The sequence below is a fragment of the Ylistrum balloti genome, unplaced genomic scaffold (assembly GCF_031769215.1).
Source record: "Ylistrum balloti isolate Yb309-2 unplaced genomic scaffold, AGI_CSIRO_Ybal_v1 Utg369992, whole genome shotgun sequence".
Classification (NCBI taxonomy): Eukaryota; Metazoa; Mollusca; class Bivalvia; order Pectinida; family Pectinidae; genus Ylistrum; species Ylistrum balloti.
This window is the reverse complement of record NW_026782074.1, coordinates 1014818-1028438: the sequence shown is the minus strand read 5'-3', so window position 1 is coordinate 1028438 and position 13621 is coordinate 1014818. Positions and strand designations below refer to the sequence as shown.

Genomic DNA, 13621 nt, shown 5'->3' with positions numbered 1-13621 from the left:
AGATCAAATTGAAGATAGCGTTGAACTTCGCACGCATGTCAACCTTTACACGCCTCTTAAACTTGATTGGTGCTGTCACATTCACATCCCCATGGTACCCAGTGACGTCTAATTACCTAAGGACTGGACAATATCAATAGGAAGGGCTCAATTTGTGGTGCGATTTGTCTCCAGATGCCTCTTCAATTTTTTTTCCATGCTGACCCCCGTCGAAGTAGGAATATACTCTGTTATTTGCACGCTTGAATGTTCTAAATGCAACTGACGGAATAAGTAAGTCCAGCTTTTCTGATTACGTATCAGAGGAGAAATTACCGGAACATTCACACAGAATATATATCTGCTTAATATATCTGTTAATATATGATTATAAGCAAGCTTTTACAATATTACAATCCATAAAATAAATTCCAGTATTTCTTTAAGTTTTACATTTCATAATGTAAAAGCTTACGATCTCATTTCAAGCCTTTAAACTTAAAAAGGGTGTCGTCCCTGTGACATCAACCAATGTATTATAACAAGGTATTGTTTGAGAAGGGAGAAGAGTTTGGGCTAGTTACCGGTAAATAGCTTAGCTGTGTTGATGGCCGGAATCATCAGGCTTCACTGAACAGGGACAACACTTTCCACTTGTACTGTATTATCGGGTAGGATCTGGCTACAAGAGGGATTACAGTCCAACTTCCTCCAGTTAATAGCAGCAGTCTGTGAATAACCAAAAATTCAAAGTTTAGTAGGTCAAAGCTGTTTTCCATAAAAAAGTAGACATAGGGAGTGTTTTATATTTTTGACCGTTTTGTAGGAGGCCCGAGACAAAAGTACGACACACATTGTCCGGATTAAATCAGTCCCTTTTTTAACCTCTTGTAGGTGTTGCTTTCGGTATTAGTTTTCTGGATGTGTTCTCGTACTGTTTCTTGTGTTTACAGTTATACACCTGGCCGTTTAATGTTGTTATATACTAATTGTAATAACGTTACATAAGTTATATCTACTTGACCAATAGCATCGTATTTACATAATTATTGAAACGTTTTTGTCATATCAAAAATATATATTTAAAATAAGAAAACATATACAAACCAAATCAAATGTTATGTGATCTAGAAGTAAACTTACTCCTTATTAGCCCGTCAACTTACCCAACCATCTAATCATCTGGTTATCAACGTATTCTTACACATTTTGTTAGGATAAAAAAATCCAATTTGGAATGGAAACGGTTCTTAACTTTTTTCTTTCCAAAAAATGTATTTAAAAAGGAAAGGTATTAAGAAGAGACATACGTACATTTATGTTTCAATAAAAACGAAATATGTTTCGCAATCTCGTGTCAAATACTTGAACTGCATAAAGTATTCTTGATTATTTTATGATTATGAATGTTATATATAGCAGAGTGAATATATATCTCAACTAATGTGCTCGGAGTAACGGACACGAAGAATGCTGTTTTTTATTTTATAATTCGTATAGTGAAACGGGGAAAATTTGGAACATGAAATTAGACAGTTACTTGTCTTCATTATATACCGTTGTGTCATTCTGTATCACGTCGAATGATATCTTTTAGAGATAGATATTCACTTAGCATCAGTTTTTATACATTTAACAGTTTCTTCGTGACATCAACTCCACATTTTTCAATTTGTTTTTCCGTCCGTATTGTTGTATTAACACTGATTGTTTGTCCATTTAGGGCTGACCAAGAGTGATGGATATGGCATATAGGCAATCTCCAGTCCAGCGACCAATGGTCAGTACTTAAAGGACCTTTTTTGCATGAATTGAAATGAGCGAACGAGGGAGAGGCAACTTAATTTCGTTCATGATTTTGTAATTTATGCCATTGTTAGATGATTTCACTAAAGTGCAGTTATGCCAAAAACACATTTGGTTACTACCTATCGAGCTGCAAATTACTAGGAATGAAAAAGGAAAGAACATACCTGAAAATTATTTGATAATTATTATAAACGATGATAATATTTGTAAATATCATATGTGATTTATAAATTGTTAGTAAGCTAACAAAACAGGAATGAGTATGAGTAGAAAAGCAAAAGGGGTGGGAACATCTCTGACCAGGCTAGTCAGAATTATTGACCGTCCCATTGATCGGCCAGTCCATCAAACGAATATTACCTGCATGACGCCTGCTCAGGTGAAACCCTGTCCTTGGATCGACGTCGTGGTTTAAGTCATTGTTCCGCATTAGCCAATCGGGTGGTTCCCTGGCTGTTCCATTAGGTTGTATAACAGGCGGAGTCGTATACGAGTACCCAGTGTGAAAAGTGTAAACACTGCGAACGTCACATAGACACATCACTCGACAGTGCTCTACGGCTGAAAACTTTATACATTGTTATTTATATGTAATAATTGTCAAAAGTTAGGGAATTTTGACTTGGGTTCTTGAAGAAATACCTGTACCAGTGACCTATCAACAATGTTATCATAGAGCTCTTGTGAAAATGGACATAAATTCATAATACAGTTTGTGATATTTAGATAGTGACAATCTGTCTTGTGAAGTATAATTGTATACTAGTACTTAAAAGACTATACATCAACTGATTTAAGATGAGTGGCAAAGTCTCTGGAATATCAAGTAAGTATAAATGCTTTACTCTGACACAATTTCACAATATATAAACATCATGTCATAGTTTAACTATTCTTATACTGATATTTTCAAATGTATTTCTTTAATTTTATTTTAGAATTGACAGCATATTGCTATTTGAAAAGAAAACCCAACATTTTTCCCCTTTTCCTATTTGTATCTGTCTAAAATTTAGAGAAATCCCAGTTATAAATTTTCTATTTCACTTTAAAGGAATTAAATATCCAACTCTTAAGTTTTATAAAAACCATTCAGTGATAATAAGCTTAATGACTTTAGAGGATAGACGTTCTTAGTGATTTAGATATATACGGTCTGTGATTCAACTTTTAAATTCTCATTCATAAATGTTATATCACAAATACGTGACTGTTAGGAGATATGTTTAAATGCAAACTACTGTAAATTGTTTGTTCATTCTTTAACTGGGAAGTTAGGATTTATTGTGCCTTTAATTCGATAAATCATAAAACTAAATAATTTATGTTAAACAATTAATCATAATTAGCATGCTATCATTGTGTGCTACCATTATATAATTTCTGTTGTCTATTGGTTATGCCTATGTAATGAAAATCTCTATATTTGTTTCTGTTTACTTTATGTAGAAGCGTATTTTTCTACTTGCTGTCGTTGATTTCGATGTTTATCTCATACCAACTGATATTCATGTAATCATTGTTCGAATAACGTTCCATTAAAATTCTACAATATATATTCCTTTATGGCGTAATTTACTCCACATTATATATGTAACATATCAATTAATAGACATTTTGTTAAAATGATACCGCGTTTATCAGTTAGCACAGCATCATAATTTTATCAAAATTAAGATACAATATACCAAACACAACTAATTTCTTATATATGATTTTAGATATTCTGTGATTTTAAGGCCGTTCTATCAATCTGCATTACTCACTATTTCTAAAATATTATTTGAAATATTTTATTTATTTAGAACCACGGAATGTTATAATGTAAACATTTGGATCTGACCCGCTAATGACAGCGATGACACATACATGAAGTTATATTTTAAAACGAAAGGTTAAGAATCTAAAACGTTTAAAATGCCATGAACAGCTTACCAATACCTTAGGGACAGTGTGTTTCCTAACAGTCTTCCTGTTGTTGCCTTGATTTATTTGCGTAAGCTTCGTGTAACTTTTGTCATGATAGGCAAATGCACGATTTGCATGCAAACAGGATCGGACACTACAAAGCTCTGGCTTAGCTTGATTAGGTCTGGGGGACATTTAACCGGCTATACTTCTTAGGCGGTCGCCTCATTCCGGTAAGTCAGGTCTGCTATAAAGATCCAAGCCGGAAAGGGGAGGAAATAAGACTGTTAATTGAGAAAACAAGTTATCCTTAATTACTTAGGAGCAGGTAGATGACAGGTATGTCAAAGGTATGAAGAGGGATAGGTGAGAAAAACAGACAGATAAAAGAACTTTGCAAAAAAGAAGGTTTTGATTGTTAAAAATATTCTGATGAAAACACTACCCAAACTTTTAAAATGATTCGTAGCTAAATAAATAAAATATTTATTTGTATGTTTATCAAAAGAACATATATTGATTAAAAACTAAAACAGCAGAAATTGATATCATATTTGATGAATTAGGTTAGGGAAAAATAAACCCATCAAAACAAAATTCTAAAAACAAGGAAAAGGTTACATTCGTCGTCATCAGACAATAATAAGGTGACGGAGTTAATCTTGTGGTATTGATTGTATATGAGCTGGATTTACGCGCCAGGGAAGCCAGGATACCTGCCGTACAGGTACTTACCTTAGTGTGTGTGTGTCACAGGGGCAGTTACATCAAAGACTCAAAGGAAGCAAACATTGTCAACCAGATGGGCTGAAGCAGTTTGGACATACAAATCGTTTATTATATTAATTTTATAAATTATATCACAGATAGGATAGCCCCTTACTTTGCAATGGAAATTTTTCAGAATAATATTTCTGTCTTGTGTTATGTTTTAATTTCTTATTGTATGTATTTAAGAATTTTATCACTAATGATAAATACTTTTTGTAATTCCAGGTAGGATATTAACAGATATCCCATGTGTAGTATGTCAGGACCATTCCTCCGGAAAACACTACGGAATTTACGCCTGCGATGGGTAGGTATTGCGCTCTTGTTTGTCTATATTGCATAAATCTTTTGAAATAGTTAATGGTTCAAACAAATTAAAATTTTGAAATTGTTTGCCTTTGACGATAATCGTAATATCAGTTAACATATAAATAAATGATTTTGATCGTTGTAGATGTAGTGTATACATAAAGGCGTTGGTTACCTTCATTTAACTCCTACTATTTTGTCATTTCAGATGTGCCGGATTCTTTAAGGTATGTTTTTTTCCATAACAAAGAAAGAACTCGTGACAATAATGACTGAATCTTCAACAACATAACAGTGCATTAGATCTTATATACACATTGTAACATTGAATATCAGATTGGACGCCTGAAGGCGTGACAATTTCAATCTAAAACAGTCCGGTGTTGATTTTCCTAATGATCTACAGTTAATTATTGGAAAAACAATACTTCAAATGATCGTGTGCTATCTTCTAATGAACACAGGCTTTACTGACTAACACTGTCGTTATTTGTTCCGTCCAGATACTTTACAGCGGTCGAAAAGTCTTAAATATTTATCTGTAATAATTGACTTTGTTATATTATACGACTCATTGGATTCGAAATCCAATCTTACTTTCCGTTGTTCTTTTCTCGTTTTACTGTTTCTATAAATTTTAAATCGGATTGAGGTTAGTGTATGCATGTAGTGCCCAAATGGTATCGTCACGACATTTTCTCGTAACATCCAGTTAGCCCGGATGTGGCCACCTGGTGAGTCCCGCAGTCATCGCAGGAAGAGACGACACAATTTAATCTTTTTTTTCTTTTCGGCGTACAAAACGCACACAGCACACTCATCAAATTAATTACCTTTCTTATGGCGTCCATTTTATTTTGGGCACAATTCAGAAATTCCAACAAATACATGTATCTTTGATATATATACAGATGTAGTAATAATGCTCTTTTTATGTTTAGAATGTAATAGTATAAATATATACATATTATTTGTTAGCTTGTTCAATGTACGATTAAAACTCGTCAATTATATGATTATATTCGTTTTGTATTCCCCAATGGTCGGAACACGGCTATCTGCCATAAGAGATCAATGCAACATGATCCAATAGTTTAATATCCAGACATCCTGGAATGGCGATTAACTTTAAACTATTATAATGATACCCGAGTTTTAACACGGATGAAACATCAACGATAACTAATGCCTGTTAAAGCCAATGACAGATCATACATATCCTTCCCTCGTAACTAACGCACTCGACTACCGCGATATGAGTCAAAAAATAAAAACGGTTATGCTCTTTGTCAACTTAACGTACTCGCAGGCAGGTCGCGGATGTTTTTTTTAATACATAACAGCGATGTAGTAGATCGTTCTGTTTCCAACGATGACGTGATTCCGTGACATTTGGTACTCAATCCTATCAATGTCTAAAATCAATTTGAATTTTGAAATTGTGCAATTATTACATAAATGATTATGCGATCAATATGAAACTTGCCGAGATACCTCTAACTGTAAAGTGTCGTCAATTACATCCTGATCTCCTGTAATCTCCGACTTACGACACACTGACTACAAAGACTCGCTAACCACATATTTCTAAGGTCGCTTAACACATCTCAAAATCTTCCGATCGATTCGGACGACACGTGTCAGAGACTAAGCCGTGTGTTTTGAACATAAAGCCGCATATCTTCGTTCAGTTTACCCTACGATTTTCGAAACCCTCTAATACAGTTTAAACTAGTCACATCAAAAAGGACCCGCACTTGACTAACGGAAAAGACCACACAAATATTCATTTTTGACCGGCGTAGCGGATAACAATATTCTTAAACAAACTGTCAACTGTTTGTTTAATTAGCTGTTCATTTCTTACAAGTATGACCTTTTCTGACAATATATGTCAAATGTTCTTGTGATGTCCGGTAAACATAAGTTCCTAACTTAGATCAACATTTCTACTTTTGTTCCTTTATATAAAGTCACGTCTTTTTAAAGTGTTATATTCGTGTTTGACAACGGATATATCTGATAATCTTCATCTCAGTATGACACTATTCATGTGCACATTCGTAATACATTCATATCGGTGACCTTTGAGTACGATCAGTGGTTAGGAAATATTCGGACATGGTAGTGGTGATCATGTGATCGTTGAAATCTTTCTCGAAGCTTTGTACCAAGTACAGCTGGGCAACTGTAAATATTTTTGAACCAATCCATCTTACTGTCAAATTACTCTGTGTAATAAAAGAACATTTATGATACATGTTGGTAGTTTCTTAACAAACATAGATTGTCATAAAACGTTTTCGTTTTGCTTGTTTTTTTCATTTCTTATTTTTGGTATGTTACAGAGATCAATTAGACGCAATAGACAGTACATCTGTAAATCTAGAGGTCAAGGTCGCTGTCCGGTCGATAAGACTCACAGAAACCAGTGTCGTGCATGCAGACTTGGGAAATGTATGGATGCTGGAATGAATAAAGATGGTCAGTATGTTATATTTTCGCTATTTTGCTTTTAGAATGTACATCAGAAAAATACCGAAATATTTGTCGAGCATGTGAAATATAACCGAGGAACCAAAGATATCCTTTATCCTTGTATCATTTTTAAAAATAACATTGTTAAAAAGTCTTCCATCAGATTCATTAACATTATAGATAACAGACTATGACAACATAGATACTTGTATTTTTACAGCTGTACAGCATGAGAGAGGGCCTCGCAATTCCACAATACGCCGCCAGGTAGCTATGTACTTAAAAGAGACAAGCGAATACGGCGGTTATCTTCCCCATTCGACCTTCCGACCCTCATATCTACCGGGTTGTCTTAACGTAGAGCCAGTAGCGGACGGTATCACGACCATCAGTGCCACAGGTCCACCCTCTCCTGTGTCTCCAACTTCATCCGGAATTCTATGTCATCCCACAGCCAAGGTATATTCGTTAAGCTATGGATGTATACGTAGATAGTATGTACAATAAGCTCACTGTATATATCTCATATCTAATCATATGGTCGATATATTGTTTTACATTGCAATTCACTAATATGGATAGTGTCATGAAATTATAACTCACCTTTCATGGATGCAACACTACCACTTTTACTTCATTCAATAATGGATGAAGTGTGCAAGTACTTTGCAAATTAAGTGAATAAAGAGCTTCTCTTTTTTGCTGTTACAATTTCTGACATGAAATTTGGCTTTATTTCAGTACCCACATGAAATCATGCAGGCCTATTCCAGTAACCCTGAGGCTGTTTGTGAAGTCGCAGCAAGACTTTTATTTATGAGTGTAAAATGGACAAAGAATGTTCCCGCATTTTTGGGTCTGCCGTATAGAGACCAGATCTTACTTTTGGAGGAGGGATGGCGAGAGTTGTTTGTCCTCGGGGCTTCACAGTTCCAGATGCCGTTCGAAGCGGGACCATTGCTTAATGCTGCAGGTAGAGGATTCACTTTTTTCCTCATATTCAAAAAGAAATATTTGCATTATACATCATAAGCAAAATTTGAAACATCAATATTTCGTTAAAAATCAACAACAGTGTCTGATATTTAAACAGAATTAAACTTTCATTTCCTAATTTCAAAGAATGAAACAGCAGTCATAGCCTATATGATTTTTTTTCTAGACCTAAATATATTCATTGAATAACGGGTAACTGTCAAACAACAAAAGATACTAAAAATTCTTTTCTTTAATGCAGGAATTAACACAGATGAATCTCCAGCAGAGCAAGTTGTCAACATAATGACAGAGTTAAGAGCATTTCAGGAAATCCTTTCAAAATTCAAATCCTTACAAGTCGATCCAACGGAGTTTGCCTGTCTGAAGGGAATCGTTTTGTTCAAAACAGGTAAAAAATGTGTTCAATATAAAGTGGGTGTTCAAAATAAGAATTGCTCCATATTTAAGTACATAAAGAATTAAAACAGTCCCCAAACATGAAAATTATCTAACGGCATTCATAAAATATTATGAATATATTTATCACAAATACATATGTAGTTCACATGATATAACCTCTATGTAAAATAAGAATGTATAATATTCTCTACTTTTATTACATTTGCTCATTGTTACTAATTCTTTTTAAAACATCAACATTAAGCGAAGTTAAAGATTAGAATTACATAATTTATTTATTCAATTATTTATCTATCAATTTATCTATTGCAGCGTTTCCATCTACGTCATCAGCGGACGTGAAGACATTAAGAGACTTTCACACTGTAGCCGCCCTTCAGGATCAGGCTCAATTGACTCTGAGCAAATACATACAGGTTACCTACCCAACGCAACCATTCCGATTTGGCAAGCTGTTGTTGCTTCTCCCGACCCTGAAAGCCATATCCGGAAGCACTATTGCAGACCTTTTCTTTAGAAAGACAATTGGAACCATCCCTATTGAACGTCTACTGATCGACATGTTCAAATCCTCAGATTTTTAAACACATCATTTTATCATCACTGTCCGTATTTACCATTAGTGCTCATTGTTTGTTTACAAAGATATATAATTGTACATCTGTATTTCTAAAACTGATAATGATTTACAAGAAAAGAAATCGTTCATAAAGTCCCTAGTCAAAGCAATTATCATTCCATTTATCTGAAAAGAACCTCATTCATGCTTGATTCTTGTCATTAGGTATGCGTTATTCTTTCAAAAATGCTCAATGTCATTGAAAAGGTTTCTTCGTCATGTCATTGCAATATCAAACAATATTTCAATATAGATGCAAAGCGACTTAATGTCTCGCAAAACGCCAAGAAGGGAAGATGGGATTGTAATGTTGTAAAATCAGCAAGTCATCATTTAAAATAAGTTACTTTTATGTTAACTATTAATTGATATATGGGTAAAAATAACCCAATGGCGACATAAGAACAAACCATCTTTATCTCTTAAACATGTAAATATGATGTGACGAATTGAAATGTTTAGACCAATATTTCCACATTAATGACAATATGACAAAACGTTGTCTAAACACGCGTTCGTGTTCACAAGCTGCGTTTTTCCTTCATGGGTTTATAACACCTGACTACTATTACAAACTTTAACAAACTTTTTTGGGCACGATCCGTCTTTGTCATGTTTTACATTGGCTTCTATGAAGAGATATCAGCTGTAAATTGAATGTTCTGACTTTAGCCCCGAGCATTCTCCTGATCAAATGACAAATTAGATCTCGGTGTTAACAAGTCAAAACACTATCAAATATCACATACCAAGGTACAGACTAAAAATTAACATTGATCTGACTCAGTCTTCAAGCAATGCGCCAAAGGTGAAAATAATACTTTTAGAGGCCAACCCATTCATCACTCGTAACAGAACTGTACAAATATCATACAAGTTCCAAAGAAGTCCATTTTGGCCCATTGTGTTGAAATATACATCTTGTAATGTGTTAAAAGTCGAGATACATTGTTTATATTGATGGTGGAATCGTATATTTAACGAAAACAAATTTAAATATATATATATATATCAAAGGTTATGATATTATTTCGCACATTAGCACTATATAGCAGATAGATATGTTTGTCTTTGAACTATTAGAAGTTATAGTACTACATAGCTGATAAATGTTCTTTTTTCGATAAGGGGTTATATAGAAGATAATTTTTTTTACAATGAGAGGTTATAGTGCTATATAGCAGATAAATGTTCTTTTTTACAATAAGAGGTGATAGTATGTATTTTATATGTGCAGTGACGTTTTATTATATCATGTTGATTTAGTGCTGTGCTACAGCTATCCATTGTAAGTTGATTAAATGGTAATTAGTTCGCAATTATAAGTGCAATAAATGGACACTCCATGTACATCTGATCACATTTCCCATGCTCAACCCGTTAATTGATGTAAACAAAGAAACAATAAAATGTTGATAACATACAAAGCATGTTGTGTTTTTATTACGTAACACGAATGTTTACATTTATACTTATTGACATTAAAAGACAGCAATTATTATATACTGTATCTTAGATTACAAAGACACAACATTAATTATGCTTACGATTTTCTATTTTGTAAGAGAATTTTGGGGTTGAAGAAAAGTACAACCAATTTTATGGTCTACGGAGAAATCGGAAGATACCCTATTACTATAGATATTAAATTAAGAATGGTTAAATATTGGTACTCACTAATCCTGAATGAGAAAAGATTATCAAGTTGCATGTATAAATTGAAGTATTCACTCAACGAAACAGGCCAAATAGAATTCAAATGGATAAACTGCATCAAAAATATTTTAAACAGTGTTGGATTAGGTCATGTATGGATGTTTCAGAAAACTTGTTTACCACATATCAATTTTTTTAAATCTGAAGTTGCTCAGAGACTGAAGGACCAGTTTGTCCAATCTTGGTTTGACGAAATGGAAAAATCGTCCAGAGGACAAGTATATAGTATTTTCAAAAATGAATTTGGTATTGAAGACTATTTATTACGGTTGAATAAAAAAGATGCAGAATTTATCTGTAAATTCAGAACAGCAAATGTTAAATTACCGGTAGAATTAGGTAGATGGAGAGGGATACAACATCTAGATCGAATATGTCCCATGTGTAATAATGGTATAGGAGATAAGTTTCATTTTTTTATTTTTGTGTAATAATGATGAAGTAAAACAGCTAAGACTGAAGTATATCCCGGGATACTACTGTAAATATCCTAACCGATACAAAATGAAAGGGATGTTCACAGTCTTTAATAAAAAGTTATTGATGAATGTAAGCATGTTTATCCAACGATTGTCATACATTTTATAATGCGACTGCGTTAATTGTTAGCATTGATTGTCCTAGATATTAAAATGTTTGAGCTGCTTACAATGTATGTTTTCGGAAAATCAACAAATATATAACATGTTTATAACTATGGCTGCCTGTCATGTACTAAAAATGTTTCAATATGTATGACCTCTTGTCACACATTGTTGTTGTCTGAGAGAAATAAAAATCTTGAAATCTTGAATCTTGATTTCAGGGATAAGTTCCAGGAACCATCAAAGGTTTTAAGTCAAATGATTACCCTTATATGTTTAGCGGTTCTAACATAATTGTGTTCTGGTGTGGGTTGTACCATAGGAAATCCTTATACAGCTCATTAGGAAGAACAATTCTAGGTAACTAGATAATCTAGCTAAAAGATGTTTCCTGAACTAATTAACGATTTTACACTGCGGTGTACAAAATGTCAAAACTGGAAACTACGGCAGCTAAAGGTGAACCCGAATATGTGTCCACTGGTAGGGTAAAACACTAAAAAGGTAAAATGAAAATAAAGAGATAATTGTTCTATACAGTAGAAAAACACAGGATAAACAAATAGATATACAAATATGCACTCGTAAATAATTATACCAGCTCAAGAACGAAACCAAAATTGGCAAAAGTGTACCTTGTAGCTCAATACGTCAGTGTTACATCAGAATAGATTGTAAACAATAAAAGAGTTAAAACTACAGCATTATTATCAAAATATGACTTTAACATTGAATTCAGATAAAAGTTTTGCGAAATATCTTCAGCAGATTTTAAAATAAATATATAAATGTTATCACGATTGTTAATTAAACATGTAAAACCCTAATATTTACAAGGGCACTACACATTCGGTTATATTCTGATATCGGATAGATACCAGAAAACGTGTACAAAAGAAAGGTATCAAATTAGATAGATAAGTGTACGGAACTTTCTGTTTTGATGTTTTGACTACGACGTAGTGTTTATATATCATATAATAAAACAACAAGTATGTATACAAAATATACAGGATAAAGATTGACGATGATCGCCATTAACTAAAAATAAAATCAGATAATGTGTAGAATATATTCACGCGGATCAGAATAAATGTTTATTCAAATGTCTAAGTCATCATAAGGAAATTCGACAAAGATAATCTGTCAATGTTGGATCGAAAATTAATAACGCAAACTTTTCAAACAGGATGTTTGTTAATTATAGTCTAATGAACGTGATCGATTTCCCGTTTGACGTCCCTAATAGGACCCGCCGTAGGAATGACAGAAATGTGGTAACTTTGTGGTAACTAACCCAAAGTCAACAAAACGTCTCGGGCCACACAGGAGGTTATTGGACACCTCATGTGAGTGACATAGCTTCACAAAAAGATTCTTCAAAACGGACTTTCCAAAACTATATTTGCTCGGCCATTTTATTCAGTACATACACCCTGTAGGCTTTTTGACATCAATTAAAAAGGGTCATATCACAGGTTCAGTTCTCACAAGAATTGATAGCTGTAGAAACATTCTATATACTAAGTTTTGGATGATTATATATAAAATGATGTTAAAATGGCTTTTAAAACAACAGGAAATTATTTAGACCGCTTTAGATAAACATCCCGAGTGAGATGGCGTACATCTAATCAGAAATTTTAGCGTTTATGTACTTTCTATTTTTAAAGAGAAGTTAACAATGCTTTACAAGAAGTAGTGAAAATTTGTAAAGGAAATGGAGTACCCATGTTTAAAAAGAAGTGTAGCGCTCTTGAAAAACAGCAATATCCCTACACCAACGCCTTTGGAGATTTAAGGTAAAGAGGTAGCGGAGAGTCACCGGTAAGTGGATTCAACAACTAATCAACTTCTAATTAAATTAAAGACAGTAACCCGAGTAGTACACTCTCTGGAGCCAGTTCCCTTTTGACTCGTGACAGAATTTCTAAGGATGTGAAAATGTTTCAATTTCCTTAAGTCTGTAACACGTACCAAGCAGAGTAAATAATTACAGACGTGTGAAAATGAACTTCATTTTAAGATGTAAGGAAATCACACACGGAGT

General features: G+C 33.6%; 1 protein-coding gene across 1 annotated transcript; it reads left to right on the top strand.

The window, feature by feature from the left end:
• The first annotated feature begins 2586 nt into the window (after positions 1-2586).
• On the top strand, positions 2587-9236 carry LOC132547988 (nuclear receptor subfamily 2 group E member 1-like). The gene is made up of 8 exons (XM_060211804.1): positions 2587-2614; positions 4693-4774; positions 4985-5003; positions 7125-7260; positions 7475-7713; positions 7996-8227; positions 8492-8641; positions 8965-9236. Exons 1-8 carry the CDS (start codon positions 2587-2589, stop codon positions 9234-9236), a joined length of 1158 nt encoding a protein of 385 aa, XP_060067787.1.
• Positions 9237-13621: the final 4385 nt, after the last annotated feature.

Excerpts from the sequence above, each read along its gene's own strand:
- LOC132547988 (XM_060211804.1), top strand. The coding sequence starts at position 2,587 with ATGAGTGGCAAAGTCTCTGGAATATCAA. Across the intron at positions 2,615-4,692 it reads CAAAGTCTCTGGAATATCAA|GTAGGATATTAACAGATATC; the intron begins GTAAGTATAAAT and ends TTGTAATTCCAG. Across the intron at positions 7,714-7,995 it reads TATGTCATCCCACAGCCAAG|TACCCACATGAAATCATGCA; the intron begins GTATATTCGTTA and ends GCTTTATTTCAG.